The following is a 13,677-nucleotide window of genomic DNA, read 5'->3' on the forward strand; positions in this document are numbered from 1 at the left end:
TAGTGCAGTGCCATTCCAATCATGATACTATAGATAGATAATATATAGGGGGTGTAAGTCTAGAGAATGGGCTGGGCGGGCGTTAACTGTCGTACAGCGCCTAGTACAGTGCCATTCCAATCATGATACTATAGATAGATAATACATGGGGGTGTAAGTCTCTAGAGCATGGGCTGGGCGGGCGTTAACTGTCGTACAGCGCCGAATACAGTGCCATTCCAATCATGATACTATAGATAGATAATATATAGGGGGTGTAAGTCTAGAGCATGGGCTGAGCGGGCGTTAACTGTCGTACAGCGCCTAGTGCAGTGCCATTCCAATCATGATACTATAGATAGATAATATATAGGGGGTGTAAGTCTAGAGCATGGGCTGGGCGGGCGTTAACTGTCGTACAGCGCCTAGTGCAGTGCCATTCCAATCATGATACTATAGATAGATAATATATAGGGGGTGTAAGTCTCTAGAGCATGGGCTGGGCGGGCGTTAACTGTCGTACAGCGCCTAGCTAGTACAGTACTTTACTGATGGATAATATACAGAGGGGTGGTCCCGGCTGTGGCGATCCCACTGTCTTCCTTGAGATGGAGCTGGTTCCCAGCTCAAGGATGGCTGGATGTAAAGAGGGGGGCGGGGGGGTTGAACAATCGCCGTGTAACCGGATCTGCGCTGAGCCGCCGAGAGAGGGAGGCGGCTTGCTGCCTGTCCCCCAGTCTGCCCCCCGTCCGTCTGTCTACCCCAGCAGCGCCTGAGGTCCGGGTGCCGGCGCCCCCTTTCTCCAGCACTACCTCCCTGTGAACCCCACCATGCTCGGCTGAGCAGCGTCCAGCGGGGGCGCACAGGGGCTCCGAGGATGCCAGCCCGGGGGGGCACGGTCGGCTCCCTTCCCGCCCTCCTCCTCCCCCTCCTCCTCCTGCTGGGCATCACCGGGCAGGGCGGGGGCCGGTCCCTGGCGGATCCTCCGAGCCCCCAAGGTGAGTGTGAAACCAGGGGGCTGTGGGGGAGGGGCGGCCCATTGTCTCTCTCCCATGATGTGTGCACATGGATGCACGGCTCGCCTGGGGGGGGGGGGGGGGGCGGTATAGCGGCCCGGGTGCCCTTGTCTTTCCGCTCTGCTGCATTTGAATGTGTTAAATGGCGGAATGTTTATGTGTGGGGAGGGGGCTCCCTGTTCTCTTGCCTCTCCCCATGTTGTACATCGTTAGAGGCGGCGTGTGGGCATCACACCTGGCCCAGGGTTGGCACAGTGGGGCATTCGCACTGACGGCTGGTCCTACAGCACTGGGGAGGGCGGTTCCGTGCACCTTTCCTGCGGCTGCTTATTGTATGCAGAGTCACCCCCCCCCCACCCTCACGCCCGCACCTTCGCTGTCGGTGGGGGTGACTGCCCCACCCCCTCCCTAGGGCTCGTTCATTCATAGATCTGGGTCCGACTCCAGCGGGTACCCCCAATCCCCCAGCGAATTGGGGGAGGGGCGTGCAGGTTTCCTATTGTGCACTGTAGTCTCCAGCTTTGTCTTGGTTGTGCACATTAGCCTCAGACCCAAAAGAGGATGTGTGTGTGTGTGTGGGGGGTGAGGGGGGCTTTGGGAATTAGGTGTTTGTCTGCCGTCGAAATCCAGGCAGCACTTTAAAGGATGGGAGGGGCGGTAGGCCCAGCATTGGGGGCGGGTGTCGTGCACCAATACAGGGGGGTGGGATCGTGGGGTTCCTTGGAACCGATGTAGACACTGCCTGTTATCGCTGCCTCTTGTGTGTTGGGTCTGTTATGGTGTTTGGGTTGGTGGGCGAGTGTTTGTTATCTCAATGGGGACTGTGTAGGACACAAGGTGGCAGCCGGGGGTGGGGGTGCAGTGTGCCGCGTCTGTTACATGTGGGTGGGCTGGAGAGTTTGGCAGTTCGGATAGGGGTGGTTGGTGAGGGGCTGTGTGTAACCTGGAGCGGGGGGCTACTTCTTTCAATTCGATGGGCTGGACAGCGCCAGCGGTTGGGTTGAGGGTGCTGGGGAGTAAAACACTGAGTGGGGGGTCTCTTTGCTGTCTGTTGCAGCGAGTTTAGGGGACAAGAGGGAATCGGCATGTCTCTATCCGTGGCTGAACCGCATCATACACCCCGTGGAACAGTCTAATGTCTAGTCTACATATCAGCGGCTTGCCTGTCTCTTCCTTACTTGCCTGTCTGTTTTGCGTAGCTGGGACATGACTCTATTTTTTTAAGCTGGTGGCTGTCCATTCCATGTTGTTGTGGCCTGTCTACTGCGATTCTGCTCACTATCTCTTTTAGGCAGCTGTGGACGTTCTAGTATACCTGCCTGCAAGTTGACTATTCTACTGTGTTGTTGTTAGTCTATTTCATGAAGCTCACCACTGTGTATTGTATGGGTCTGTGGACCTTTTAGCATACCGCCTGCAAGTTATCTATTCTACTGTGTTGTTGTTAGCCTATTTCATGAAGCAGATGGCAGTGTATTCTGTGCAGATTTTGGCTTTCTAGTATACCTGCACGAACGTGGTCTGTTCAGCTGTGTTGTTGTTAGCCTATTTCATGAAGCAGGGGGCAGTGTAATGTATGTAGCCCTGGACCTTTTAGTATACCTGCCTGCAAGGTGTCTATTCTACTGTGTTGCTGTTAGTCTATTTCATGAAGCTCATGACTGTGTATTCTATGTAGCCGTGGGCTTTCTAGTATGCCTGCCTGCACGTTGACTATTCTACCGTGTTGTTGTTAACCTATTTCATGAAGCAGAGGGCCGTGTATTCTATGTAGCCGTGGATCTTTTAGTATACCTGCCTGCAAGTTGCCTATTCTATTGTGTTGTTGTGTGTCTATTTCATGAACCCCAGGGCTGTGTAATCTTTCTAACTATAGACTTTCTAGTATACCTGTCTGCACGTTTTCTGTTCTACTTTGTAGTTGTTAGCCTATTTCGTGAAATGAAGCAGAGGGAGGTGTTTTCTGTGTAGCTGTGGGCTTTCTAGTATACCTGGCTGCGAGTTGTCTGTTCTACTGTGTTGTTGTTAGCCTATTTCGTGAAATGAGGTAGAGGGCAGTGTATTCGGTATAGCTGTGGACTTTCTAGTATACCTGGCTGCGAGTTGTCTGCTCTATCATGGTGTTGTTAGCCCATTTCACGAAGCAGAGGGAGTTGTTTTCTGTGTAGCTGTGGGCTTTCTAGTATACCTGGCTGCGAGTTGTCTGTTCTACTGTGTTGTGGTTAGCCTATTTCGTGAAATGAAGTAGAGGGCAGTGTATTCGGTATAGCTGTGGACTTTCTAGTATACCTGGCTGCGAGTTGTCTGCTCTATTATGGTGTTGTTAGCCCATTTCACGAAGCAGAGGGAGTTGTTTTCTGTGTAGCTGTGGGCTTTCTAGTATACCTGGCTGCGAGTTGTCTGTTCTACTGTGTTGTTGTTAGCCCATTTCGTGAAATGAAGTAGAGGGCAGTGTATTCGGTATAGCTGTGGACTTTCTAGTATACCTGGCTGCGAGTTGTCTGTTCTACTGTGTTGTTGTTAGCCTATTTCGTGAAATGAAGTAGAGGGCAGTGTATTCGGTATAGCTGTGGACTTTCTAGTATACCTGGCTGCGAGTTGTCTGTTCTACTGTGTTGTTGTTAGCCTATTTCGTGAAATGAAGTAGAGGGCAGTGTATTCGGTATAGCTGTGGACTTTCTAGTATACCTGGCTGTGAGTTGTCTGCTCTATCATGGTGTTGTTAGCCCATTTCACGAAGCAGAGGGAGTTGTTTTCTGTGTAGCTGTGGGCTTTCTAGTATACCTGGCTGCGAGTTGTCTGTTCTACTGTGTTGTTGTTAGCCTATTTCGTGAAATGAAGTAGAGGGCAGTGTATTCGGTATAGCTGTGGACTTTCTAGTATACCTGGCTGCGAGTTGTCTGCTCTATCATGGTGTTGTTAGCCCATTTCACGAAGCAGAGGGAGTTGTTTTCTGTGTAGCTGTGGGCTTTCTAGTATACCTGGCTGCGAGTTGTCTGTTCTACTGTGTTGTTGTTAGCCTATTTCGTGAAATGAAGTAGAGGGCAGTGTATTCGGTATAGCTGTGGACTTTCTAGTATACCTGGCTGCGAGTTGTCTGTTCTACTGTGTTGTTGTTAGCCTATTTCGTGAAATGAAGTAGAGGGCAGTGTATTCGGTATAGCTGTGGACTTTCTAGTATACCTGGCTGCGAGTTGTCTGCTCTATCATGGTGTTGTTAGCCCATTTCACGAAGCAGAGGGAGTTGTTTTCTGTGTAGCTGTGGGCTTTCTAGTATACCTGGCTGCGAGTTGTCTGTTCTACTGTGTTGTTGTTAGCCTATTTCGTGAAATGAAGTAGAGGGCAGTGTATTCGGTATAGCTGTGGACTTTCTAGTATACCTGGCTGTGAGTTGTCTGCTCTATCATGGTGTTGTTAGCCCATTTCACGAAGCAGAGGGAGTTGTTTTCTGTGTAGCTGTGGGCTTTCTAGTATACCTGGCTGCGAGTTGTCTGTTCTTCTGTGTTGTTGTTAGTCTATTTCCTGAATCTCAGGGCCGCCTCTTCTATGCAGCTGTGTACTCCCTAGTATATATACCTGCCTGCGAGCTGCCGATTCTACAGTTTTGTTGGGTGTCTAATTCATGAAACGCGGGGTTCTCTGTTCTGTGTAGTTGAGTGCTACATGCCCTGTTTTGCCATGGGCCTTTGAGTCCGTGCACGTGCGAGTGAGCAGTGTATCCTATATAACTGCGGGCTGTCTGGTCGGCGTCGGGGGCGCTCTTATGGGCTGTGCACTCTGTTCTTCCGAACCCACCAATCCTGCCTAGTTTGGGGAGTGTCTCTGTTCTATGTACCTGCCGGCAATCTAACCTGTATTTGCGAGCTGTCCAGTCTATGCACCCGTGAGCTGTCTAGTCTATAGTATCTGCGGTCTCTCTATTCTATGCACACCCAGGCTGCCTACTCTGTGTATTTGCGGGCTGTCTAATCTAAGCTACCTGTCGTCTACCTGGTCTCCGTACCCTTGGGCAGTCTTCTCGTTCATTTATTTGCGTTCTACTAGGTCGATGCAGCCGTGGGGTGACTATTCTATGTAGACACAGGGTGTCTATTTTCTGGATGTCTCGTCTATGTAGTTGCTTGCTGTCTGTTGTTTGCAGCGGCAGGCTATGTAGTCCAGGAAGCCGAGGGCCTGTCTATGCTGTGAAGTTTAGGACTCTGTGTGTGCCATCACATCGTTGCCTGTTTTAGTGTCAGGCTGTGGTGTGTTTACTCTGTGAAGTTGTGGGCTCGCTGTACTCGGAAGCTACAGGGCGTCTATAGATGTAGCTGTGGGCTGTCTGTAAAGGTGCCTGTAAATTCAGAAAGCCGAGGCTGTCTGCCCTGTGATGGTGTGGGCGGTCTTTTCCGAGTAGCGCAGGGCTGTCTACTCAGCAAAGCTGCGTCTTGTCTTGTCCATGAAGCTCTTTGCTGTCTGCTCTACGACGTTGCTGGTGCTCTACGAACGCCGCCAGGCCCCTGCCGTGCAGGTTGGGACCATCATGCATCACGCTGGTATTGTGTTTTCAACATGTGCAAGCATGTTGCTTTCTTAGGCTTACCATTTGCTATCGTTATTAATTCCCCAAATGATGTCACTCGTGTGACGTATGCAAGATAATTCACAAGTATGATGTCATTATGGATTGAAAATTACGCTCTGCTGGCACAATAACAGCAACCGAGCCTGGTAGATATAGAATGAGAATGTGTAGCGGGTATCAGAATACTATGGCCCTCATTACGGGGTTGCCGGAAAACCCGCCGATAGATGACGGGTGACCGGCAAACCCCCATAACACCCCTTCCACCGCCTGATATCCTGGTGCAACGGGATATCACAAGCGGCAGCGGTAAGGGTTACTAACGGTGCTGGCGCTTCAGTGGGAGACATGCCGTAGGGGCCTGAAAAGCCAGCAGGTCAGGCCTGCCGGGGGATCCGTGGGCCCTACCGGCATTCTCGTAGTAATTCGGCCCTATGACTCTATATTGCAATCAAGGAGAGGGCTTCTAAAGACATTTGACCTCTTAGTAAGCAAATGTTGATGACCCTCGAGATGGCATTAAAGGACCATAGGTAAGCGTTGTAGACTCAGCCCAAGGGCTGTACCGGGAGTTGTGGGCCTGCGCTCAGCCTTTAAGGAGGTCTCCAGGGGCTAACACCACATATGGCCTGAGAGCGGGCTCTACAAAGTTATTATGCACCGCACACATGTGGTCTGGACGGGGAGTAATACAAAGAAGAGAGCCTGGTTATTCCCTGGTTAGTTCCCAGCAACCACATAGAGCGATAATGAGGAAGGAGAGCCGGGGCGTCATAAACAGCTGGCCCGCATCTGCCAGGTGCAGTCTGGCAGAGTAATGGAGGCGGTCCAGGGACAGTTAGGAGGAGGGGCCGGCCCACGTGTGCCAAGTGTGGCCTGTCGAAGATTGCGTGCGGTGGCAGAGGGCATAGCCATCTGCCCCTCACCCCATCAAGGTAAGGAGTAAGGGACTGGGGATGGTGGATTTCTGGTGCCCGGGCCGAATCTGTCAGGTGCAGCCCAGGAGAGAAGGTGAGAAGGAGGGTGGCAGGGCTCTCACTGCGGCACTCCCGTGAGGAGAAGTGGCACGCTTGGAGCCCTGCCGGTGGCTGTGACTGGGGGAGTCACAGGGTTCCATCTCTTATTTGTCCATATCTGGTGTGGGCCTTTTGTTTGATTTCCAAGCCATACCGGCTTGGCCTATAGGGCAAATTGCCCGATCCAAAAACACCAAATGGTAGTGTGGGCCATTTTTGAGGGTGAAAGGGGGCCACTTTATGGGCCCATGTGAGCCGGTTTGATAAGTTACTTCACCATGCAGCTAGTAGTTTTAATCAGTATTACTGAATTCATATTCTTAAAAATGCACGATCTGCATCACATTAGAACAAAAACCTCCCCCCTGGGTTCTACTCAAACAGTGTCACAAAAGGAATGAATTGCCATTTGCAACTGTGGGCCACTCTTTCATTGGTGCCCAAGACCATTTCATGCACCAGTCCGACCCTACTTGTACCGGCCAGAAATTGGCCAATGGGGGAGTGCCACGCCACTTCCCGGGGTCCTAATACACATTGCACTTTATGTATTCTTATGCTACGTATAAAAGTAAAGGCTTTCCATCAAATGTTGTTTGTAATTCATCTGAATTATGTAATTCCTGAGAATTTACATTTTTAAAGCACTACTTTCTGTGCTCTCCCAATAACCAGTGATGGAAATGGAAACCATTTGAAGGGGATCCCACAAGGGCCGTGGTGGGGGCGGAGTTTGGAGGAGGGGCAGAGTTCCAAGGAGGTTCAGAGGGGGCAGAGCTGACAGTTGAACTCCGATCAAAGGATATTTGAAATTGTTTAAAAGTGGCGTCCTTTCTTTCATGGCTTGAAAACTACACAAACCATAGTAAGATACGCACTTGCGTACATTACTATGGTTTGTGTACTTTTCAAGTCACCCTCTCAAGACTAAAAATACCAGAATCTATTTGGGAAAGGCAATGATCACTGAGTCCCAATGTTTGCGGCTCGAAAATGTAATCTGTTCTGTGTGCACAGTGTGTGCTTTACCGAACCCGTGAATCTAGGGGCTCTGTGAACATTGCTCCACTAAACTCCACTAAATCCCTACTATTGGGAGACCTGAACCTTGGCCTCAATGGCCCAAAGGACAAACAGGCTAAACCTCTTGCCAAAGTGCTTCAGGACCTGGGTTTCAAACAACAAATCTCTAACCCCGCTCACTCCAAAGGACGCCCCCTAGACTTGGCAGCGGACCATAACTGCAACATTGGCATCAGCTCCATCACCCCATGTCCCTGGACGGACCACCACCTTATCCACTTCTCCATTCCCGGCACCCCAAAAACCATCACACCCATCACACCAGCGCCATCTGCCTGGGCTAGGAGCGCACGCAAACTAACTAAAAACAATATCCTTTCACTCCTAGAGATCGCAGCCCTCATTACTCGTTCTCCAAGGATCCCACTGCTCTGGCAGAACTCTACAATCATACAATCAAAGAAGCAATCGAAACGATTGCCCCTCTTGAAAAAAAGAAAACTAAAAGAAAAATGCACGCCAACTCCTGCTTCACGACGGAACTCAAAGAATAACGCTCCCTCAAATGCATAGCACTCAAAAACTGGCAATCTAACACTCAGGACATCACCCTACTGGCCTACAAGAAACTTGCCACCCAGTACAAAGAAGACATTACAGCAGCAAAATCCACCTCTTACAACACTAGAATGTCTTATGCCAAATCTGAATCGAAAGAGCTATTTGCCATATTTAAAGAACTAGCCACCCCAAACGCTAGCACCCAGGATATCGTAAAAGATTAATCCTGGTGTACGAGCATCCAGGAAGCTAGGTTCAATAAAATTGAACTTTTACAGACTAAAATCAAATCCCACCTTGCGGCCCTGCCCAAATCTGATCTGCCCACGCCACCATCCAATAACACTCACGTCACGCATAAAAACACGCTTTTTACCTTCAGAAATGTGTCTGAATCTGAAGTACTAGCCATCTTGAAAAGCCTGAAACCATTGAACTGTAAGGGTGATGTCTGCCTGGCAAATCTCATCAAAGATTGCGTAGACACACTAACACCTTTCCTGACAGCATTTATTAATGCCTCTTTTGCCTCTAGCACTGTCCCTTCATGCCTGAAAGAGGTCTGGGTTTGTCCTTTACTGAAGAAACCATTCTTAGACCCGGGTTCACCAAACAACTACAGACCCATCACCACCGTGCCCTTTCTTCTAAAAATCTTGGACAAAGTGGCATTCATTCAAATCCAACTCTTCCTAGAATCGAACAACAGCCTAGGGAAGAGGCAATCAGGTTTCCGCCTGGGTCACGGAACCGAAACTGCACTATTAGACCTAAAGAACGAACTAGGTGAAATAATGGATGAAGGAAAGCCTGAGCTTCTCCTCCTTCTTGACCTGTCTGCAGCGTTCGATCTGGTGAACCAATCGACACTCTGCAGACAGCTTATTAACTCAGCCCAATTCTCCCAAGAGGCCACGTGCTGGATTGCATCATTCCTTCAAGGGAGAGTCATGAAGGTATTCTCAGAGCAGGCCTGCACAGCTCCCACCACCATACACTGCAGTGTCCCACAGGGCTCCCGCACTTCCTCCACACTGTATAACCTCTTTACCTTACCACTTTTCAACGATCTAGACATTCTTGCCATAGCATACACAAACTATGCCGATCATACCCAAGTTCTCCTTCCCCTAACCGGCTCATATAAATCAGACACAGAATCACATTGCAAAATCTACGCCATCATCCAAGCTTGGATGGCAGCCAACAGATTATGCCTCAACAGGGATAAAACTGAGCTCCTTTTAGTAGGCCCCAAGGAAATCCTCAGCAAGCTTGACAAACAATACAACTCCTTTATCATTGACGGCCCCACGATTCAGCAGTCAAAACCCTTGGGGTATACATTGATTCCACGCTCTCAATGACGCGCCAAGTCAGCACCATTGCGTCCTCAGCCTCCCTCACAACTAAACTAATAAATGCGGTCAAAACATACTTATCCGAGACAAACTGCCTCTCCATAGCCAGAGCCACCATCATAGCCAAATTAGACTACTGTAACGTCCTATTTGCCGGCACCTCTTCCAAAAATGTGAACCGCCTTCAAGTCATTCAGTCAATGAGCTATGGGCTGCTCTCAGTATTCCCAAAAGAGAGCACATTGCCAGTGCCAGACAAAAGGCTCATTGGCTTCCAGTCAAAGAAAGGATACTATTCAAAACCATGTCCATAACCCACAAATGCCTCTAACTCACAGCCCCGCCCCATACCTGGCAGAAAGAATTACCAGAGTCACATCCTCCAGACCTATCGGGACTCACCACTCCAACCAGCTTAAAGTCCCCACCATCAAAAGAGCCAAAGCAGGAGGGACTTGCTTCACGTTCCTTGCCCCGAAGCACTAGAACGCCCTCCCCAATACCTTGTGAAATTAAACATCCTATCTAGCATTCCGCAAATCGTTCAAAACCGAGCTCTTCAACTAGCTCACACAGCACTCTTGGCCCATTCTCTCTCCCTGCATCCACGAGGCGGTCTCTCGCCGCCTCTATCTCTTTGTTTCAATTGCCACCTTTTTGTCATTGTATTGCTCACGTGTCTGGCAAAAGGTTCAATATAACCAAGACCCTCAGACAGGTGCCCCTGTCTTTTTTGCTTTGTAACTAAGTAAGCAATACTGTAACAGCGCCACGATGCCCCAGGGCCGCTTTGTGCGCTTTATGAATTCAATAAATAAATAAATAAATTGCGTTTTCCAAATGGATTTTGCTCTGTGTGCCCAGGGCATTTCTGCTCTGTCACAGGATCTTTGACCCTCGGCGAACATAGGGGTTGTCCTCGGCAGGGGAGTAGCCAGCATTGCGAGAGAGGGGGGGCGAGCTAGAAAAAAAGTCCCGCTACTTTTACCCCCAAATACAGTGCACGCAATTGCATACTGTCTCATTTGCGCCCCAATCTACTTTTTTGGTGACATTAGTGGCAGACGGCATTTTAACAAATAACAAAAATAAATGAAACTGCAGAATTATTACAGATGCAGGAAACTCATCTATAGAGGGCTCTGTCCAGGTGCTCTGGGGCAAAATGCATGCCAACCTCCTAATTTGCAGATGGATTGCACCAACAGAAGTGACTTGACAGAAAAGGACATTGCAAGGAGCATCATCAGTCTTTGATACATAGTGTCACCGTGGAATGGCTTTAGAATAAGTTGCCACAAGTAAGCCAAGTGGCAAATAACTTTCTGCTGAAAAATATCTAAATTGCACTATTATTATATATGGAGCAACTCTATAGTCATAAGCTTTTTTTAATAATAGCATGATATATTAACATAAGCTATGAAGTCAATCAGAATCACTTGCAGAGCTGCAGGCAAGACACTGGGCCTCATTACGAGTCAGGAGGTAGGGGATACCGGGCACCGGTAAGGAGACCGGTGCCGGTAATCCCCTACCGCCCTATTCCGAGGTCCCTTGGCGGGGACCGTAAGGAACGTGTGGTCGGACCACACGTCCCTTACGGGTCCCGCTAAGGGACCCCAGGGCTCAAATAACGGGCTTGCAAGTCGCGAGCCCGTTATTTGCGCCCTCCCCATTTCCATTGAGCCCTATGGGGGCTCAAATGGGAATGGGGAATGGTTGGTGCAATGGGGACTTACCGGTCCCACCAGGGTCGGACTAGACCGGTAAGTCCCCATTGCACCACACCGGACTCTGTCCCGTTATTGGTGGCAGTCATGGCGCAAACAGCGCCATGACTACCACCAATCTCGTAACGAGGCCCACAGTGTGATTAAATGATTTGCCCAGGATCACACACTTTAGTTAAATAAACATCTTCCCACGTTTAGTTGATATACGTATTTACTAAGGTTTCGCTTTGCATTTCATGTGCTTAAATAATACTTTATTTATAGCAATACCTTAGAAGCAAACCACATTACATAGTGAACTAGCCTTTCATAGTAAACTAAACATTATATACATTGTCATAGAAATAAGTTGAGCAATAGGAGTATGGCTTTAGTTTTATTCTCCCCCTCCTGCATTAAAAGTGAGTCTAACAAATGCCCCTTGGGTTTTAAAGCCATAGTCATTATTTCATTAATTTCATAAAGCATGCAACATTATGCACACTTATCACTCACATTCACATTTCTAAAGACCAGGGTCCCATCAGTGCCTAATGGCTCACATTCTAACGATCCTCTAACACAGAGCAACGTGAGAGCCCCTCTGCTGCCCAGAGCTCCTCGGGACTTTGTCCTGGCAGCGGGACGCCGCTCCCGTGCACAAAGGGGAAGGCGTCCTGCTGCCAGGACAATGAGCGTGCTGAGCAGGAATTGCTCAGCACACATTGCCCTGCCAGTGGTGCACCTTCCCCGTTGGGCACTCATTGAGGCGCCCAACGGGAGAGGCGCCCCGCTGACAAACGTCCCGCAGCTGTTCCCCCTCGGTATGCCACTGGGCCTGTAATGTGTGCACAGTGCGCTTGCATAGAGCAGATTAGATCACGTGGGAGAGCGCACTCTGCACAGTTGTTTGGCAGGGCTGGGGCAGAGGTAAGCCGGATCATGAGATGCCGGATCTCAGACCGGGCGAGAGCCGGCCCATTAGCCAGCGCTGCCAATAGCCCCATGCAGTTACAGGGAGGAGTCCGATTGTGGGCAGGTCTAACCCGCTCAGGCCGTACCCTGTCCACGCCACTAGAAGGCGATATGGTGAAGTTACAACCGGGGGCCCGTGTTTCTAAGTGCGGCTTAGAAACTTGAATGAAAAATGGTATTCTTCTAACTAAAGGGCATGGTCTCCCTGTGAACCAAAGGGCAAATAGCGCATAAGGTTAAAACCTAACTCTGCTGGCTAGTATTGCCCCACTTGCATCTCTCCCCTTGTTTCATATCCCCAGGTGTTGTCGGCTACAATGAATCACACACAAGCCTTGAGTTTGGAATTATGACTTTATTGCGCCAACCAAATGCATAAAGCCCACAGTTGTTTCACTGTGGTATAACTAGGCCAACTCTGTACAAATGGTGGCAGAGACGGGGCGAGTTCAGGGGCGTAGTGGTGCTCTCATGGGAGGAGCGCTGGGGCCGCGGTGTCTCCCGCGCTCAGAATGCCTGTCCATGGTGCTGCCTTGCTCTCTCCCGGTAAGTCTCGCGAGAGGTCGGGCTTCCGACTTCTCGCCTTTTCAGTCCCTACACCTGGTTCTGTACCAGGCTGTCTTCAAGTTCGAAAACGGGCATTGTTTCTCCTTGGAGCTTGTGCATTATAAAACACACCGAAAAAGGATCTGAACTCTAAAACACTTTAAATAATTATAGTGAATCATGGTGGCCCCTGACATCATATTGGCGTAAGCACCGATGACATCATCTATCTATCACCCGCACAGTGCAAACGCCAGCCGGCAAGTCTGAATCTTGCGGCTGGGTGACTCAGCCCCTCATCCATCCGAGGTCTATAAATGGAGCACCCCTTAATTGGGTAATATTAACACCAGTTATTACATTGCCTAGAAGTGCGAAGAATCGGACATGAAGCGCTATAGAGGAAAACAAACCAGTATCTCTCTCACTAGGCACAACATCGACAAATGGCCTCCATTCTCCTAACGGGTTCCTTCTGTTGAGCTGAACTTCCCCGGCACATAACTCTCCCAAAAGAGTTCCTGCTGGTTCTGCGGCCAGAGGATTGGTCCAGGGACATTCCGACATTTACCACAACGAAGAAAGCAGCTGCGCTCATGAAAGTCAAATCACTGTGTTTTATCACCTGGGCTGCCAACATTCCAAGAGTTTACTTGCAAGCCCGGAAGGAGCAAAGGTTTCCACGCTTTAATGCCCTTCATCAGGACCAAAGAAATGGAAATGTGGCTCATTCCACAGGGGCAAATGGCAGCGGGCGAGTGAACAGTAGTCGGATATAAGAGTGTCTGAGGGGTCTGGATGATGATTTATGATTTAGGAAAGCCTTGAAGATTTGACTGTTTGACCAATAACTCAGTCCTTCATGGTGTTCTCCTTTAACAGATATTGCCATGAAGCCACAATGCTAGCTATTTGTGCACT

General features: G+C 49.5%; 1 protein-coding gene across 1 annotated transcript in view; it reads left to right on the forward strand.

Annotated features, from left to right (window-relative positions):
* The first annotated feature begins 630 nt into the window (after positions 1–630).
* FAM171A2 (family with sequence similarity 171 member A2) overlaps positions 631–13,677 on the forward strand; it is a 355,167-nt gene continuing 342,120 nt past the window's right edge. The window contains exon 1 of the mRNA XM_069634282.1: positions 631–977. Within this exon, the coding sequence (XP_069490383.1) occupies positions 857–977 (121 nt within the window). The 5' untranslated portion in view covers positions 631–856. The remainder of the gene's footprint in view (positions 978–13,677) is intronic.

Source organism: Ambystoma mexicanum, chromosome 13, assembly GCF_040938575.1.
Source record: "Ambystoma mexicanum isolate Mex_15411 chromosome 13, UKY_AmexF1_1, whole genome shotgun sequence".
Classification (NCBI taxonomy): domain Eukaryota; kingdom Metazoa; phylum Chordata; class Amphibia; order Caudata; family Ambystomatidae; genus Ambystoma; species Ambystoma mexicanum.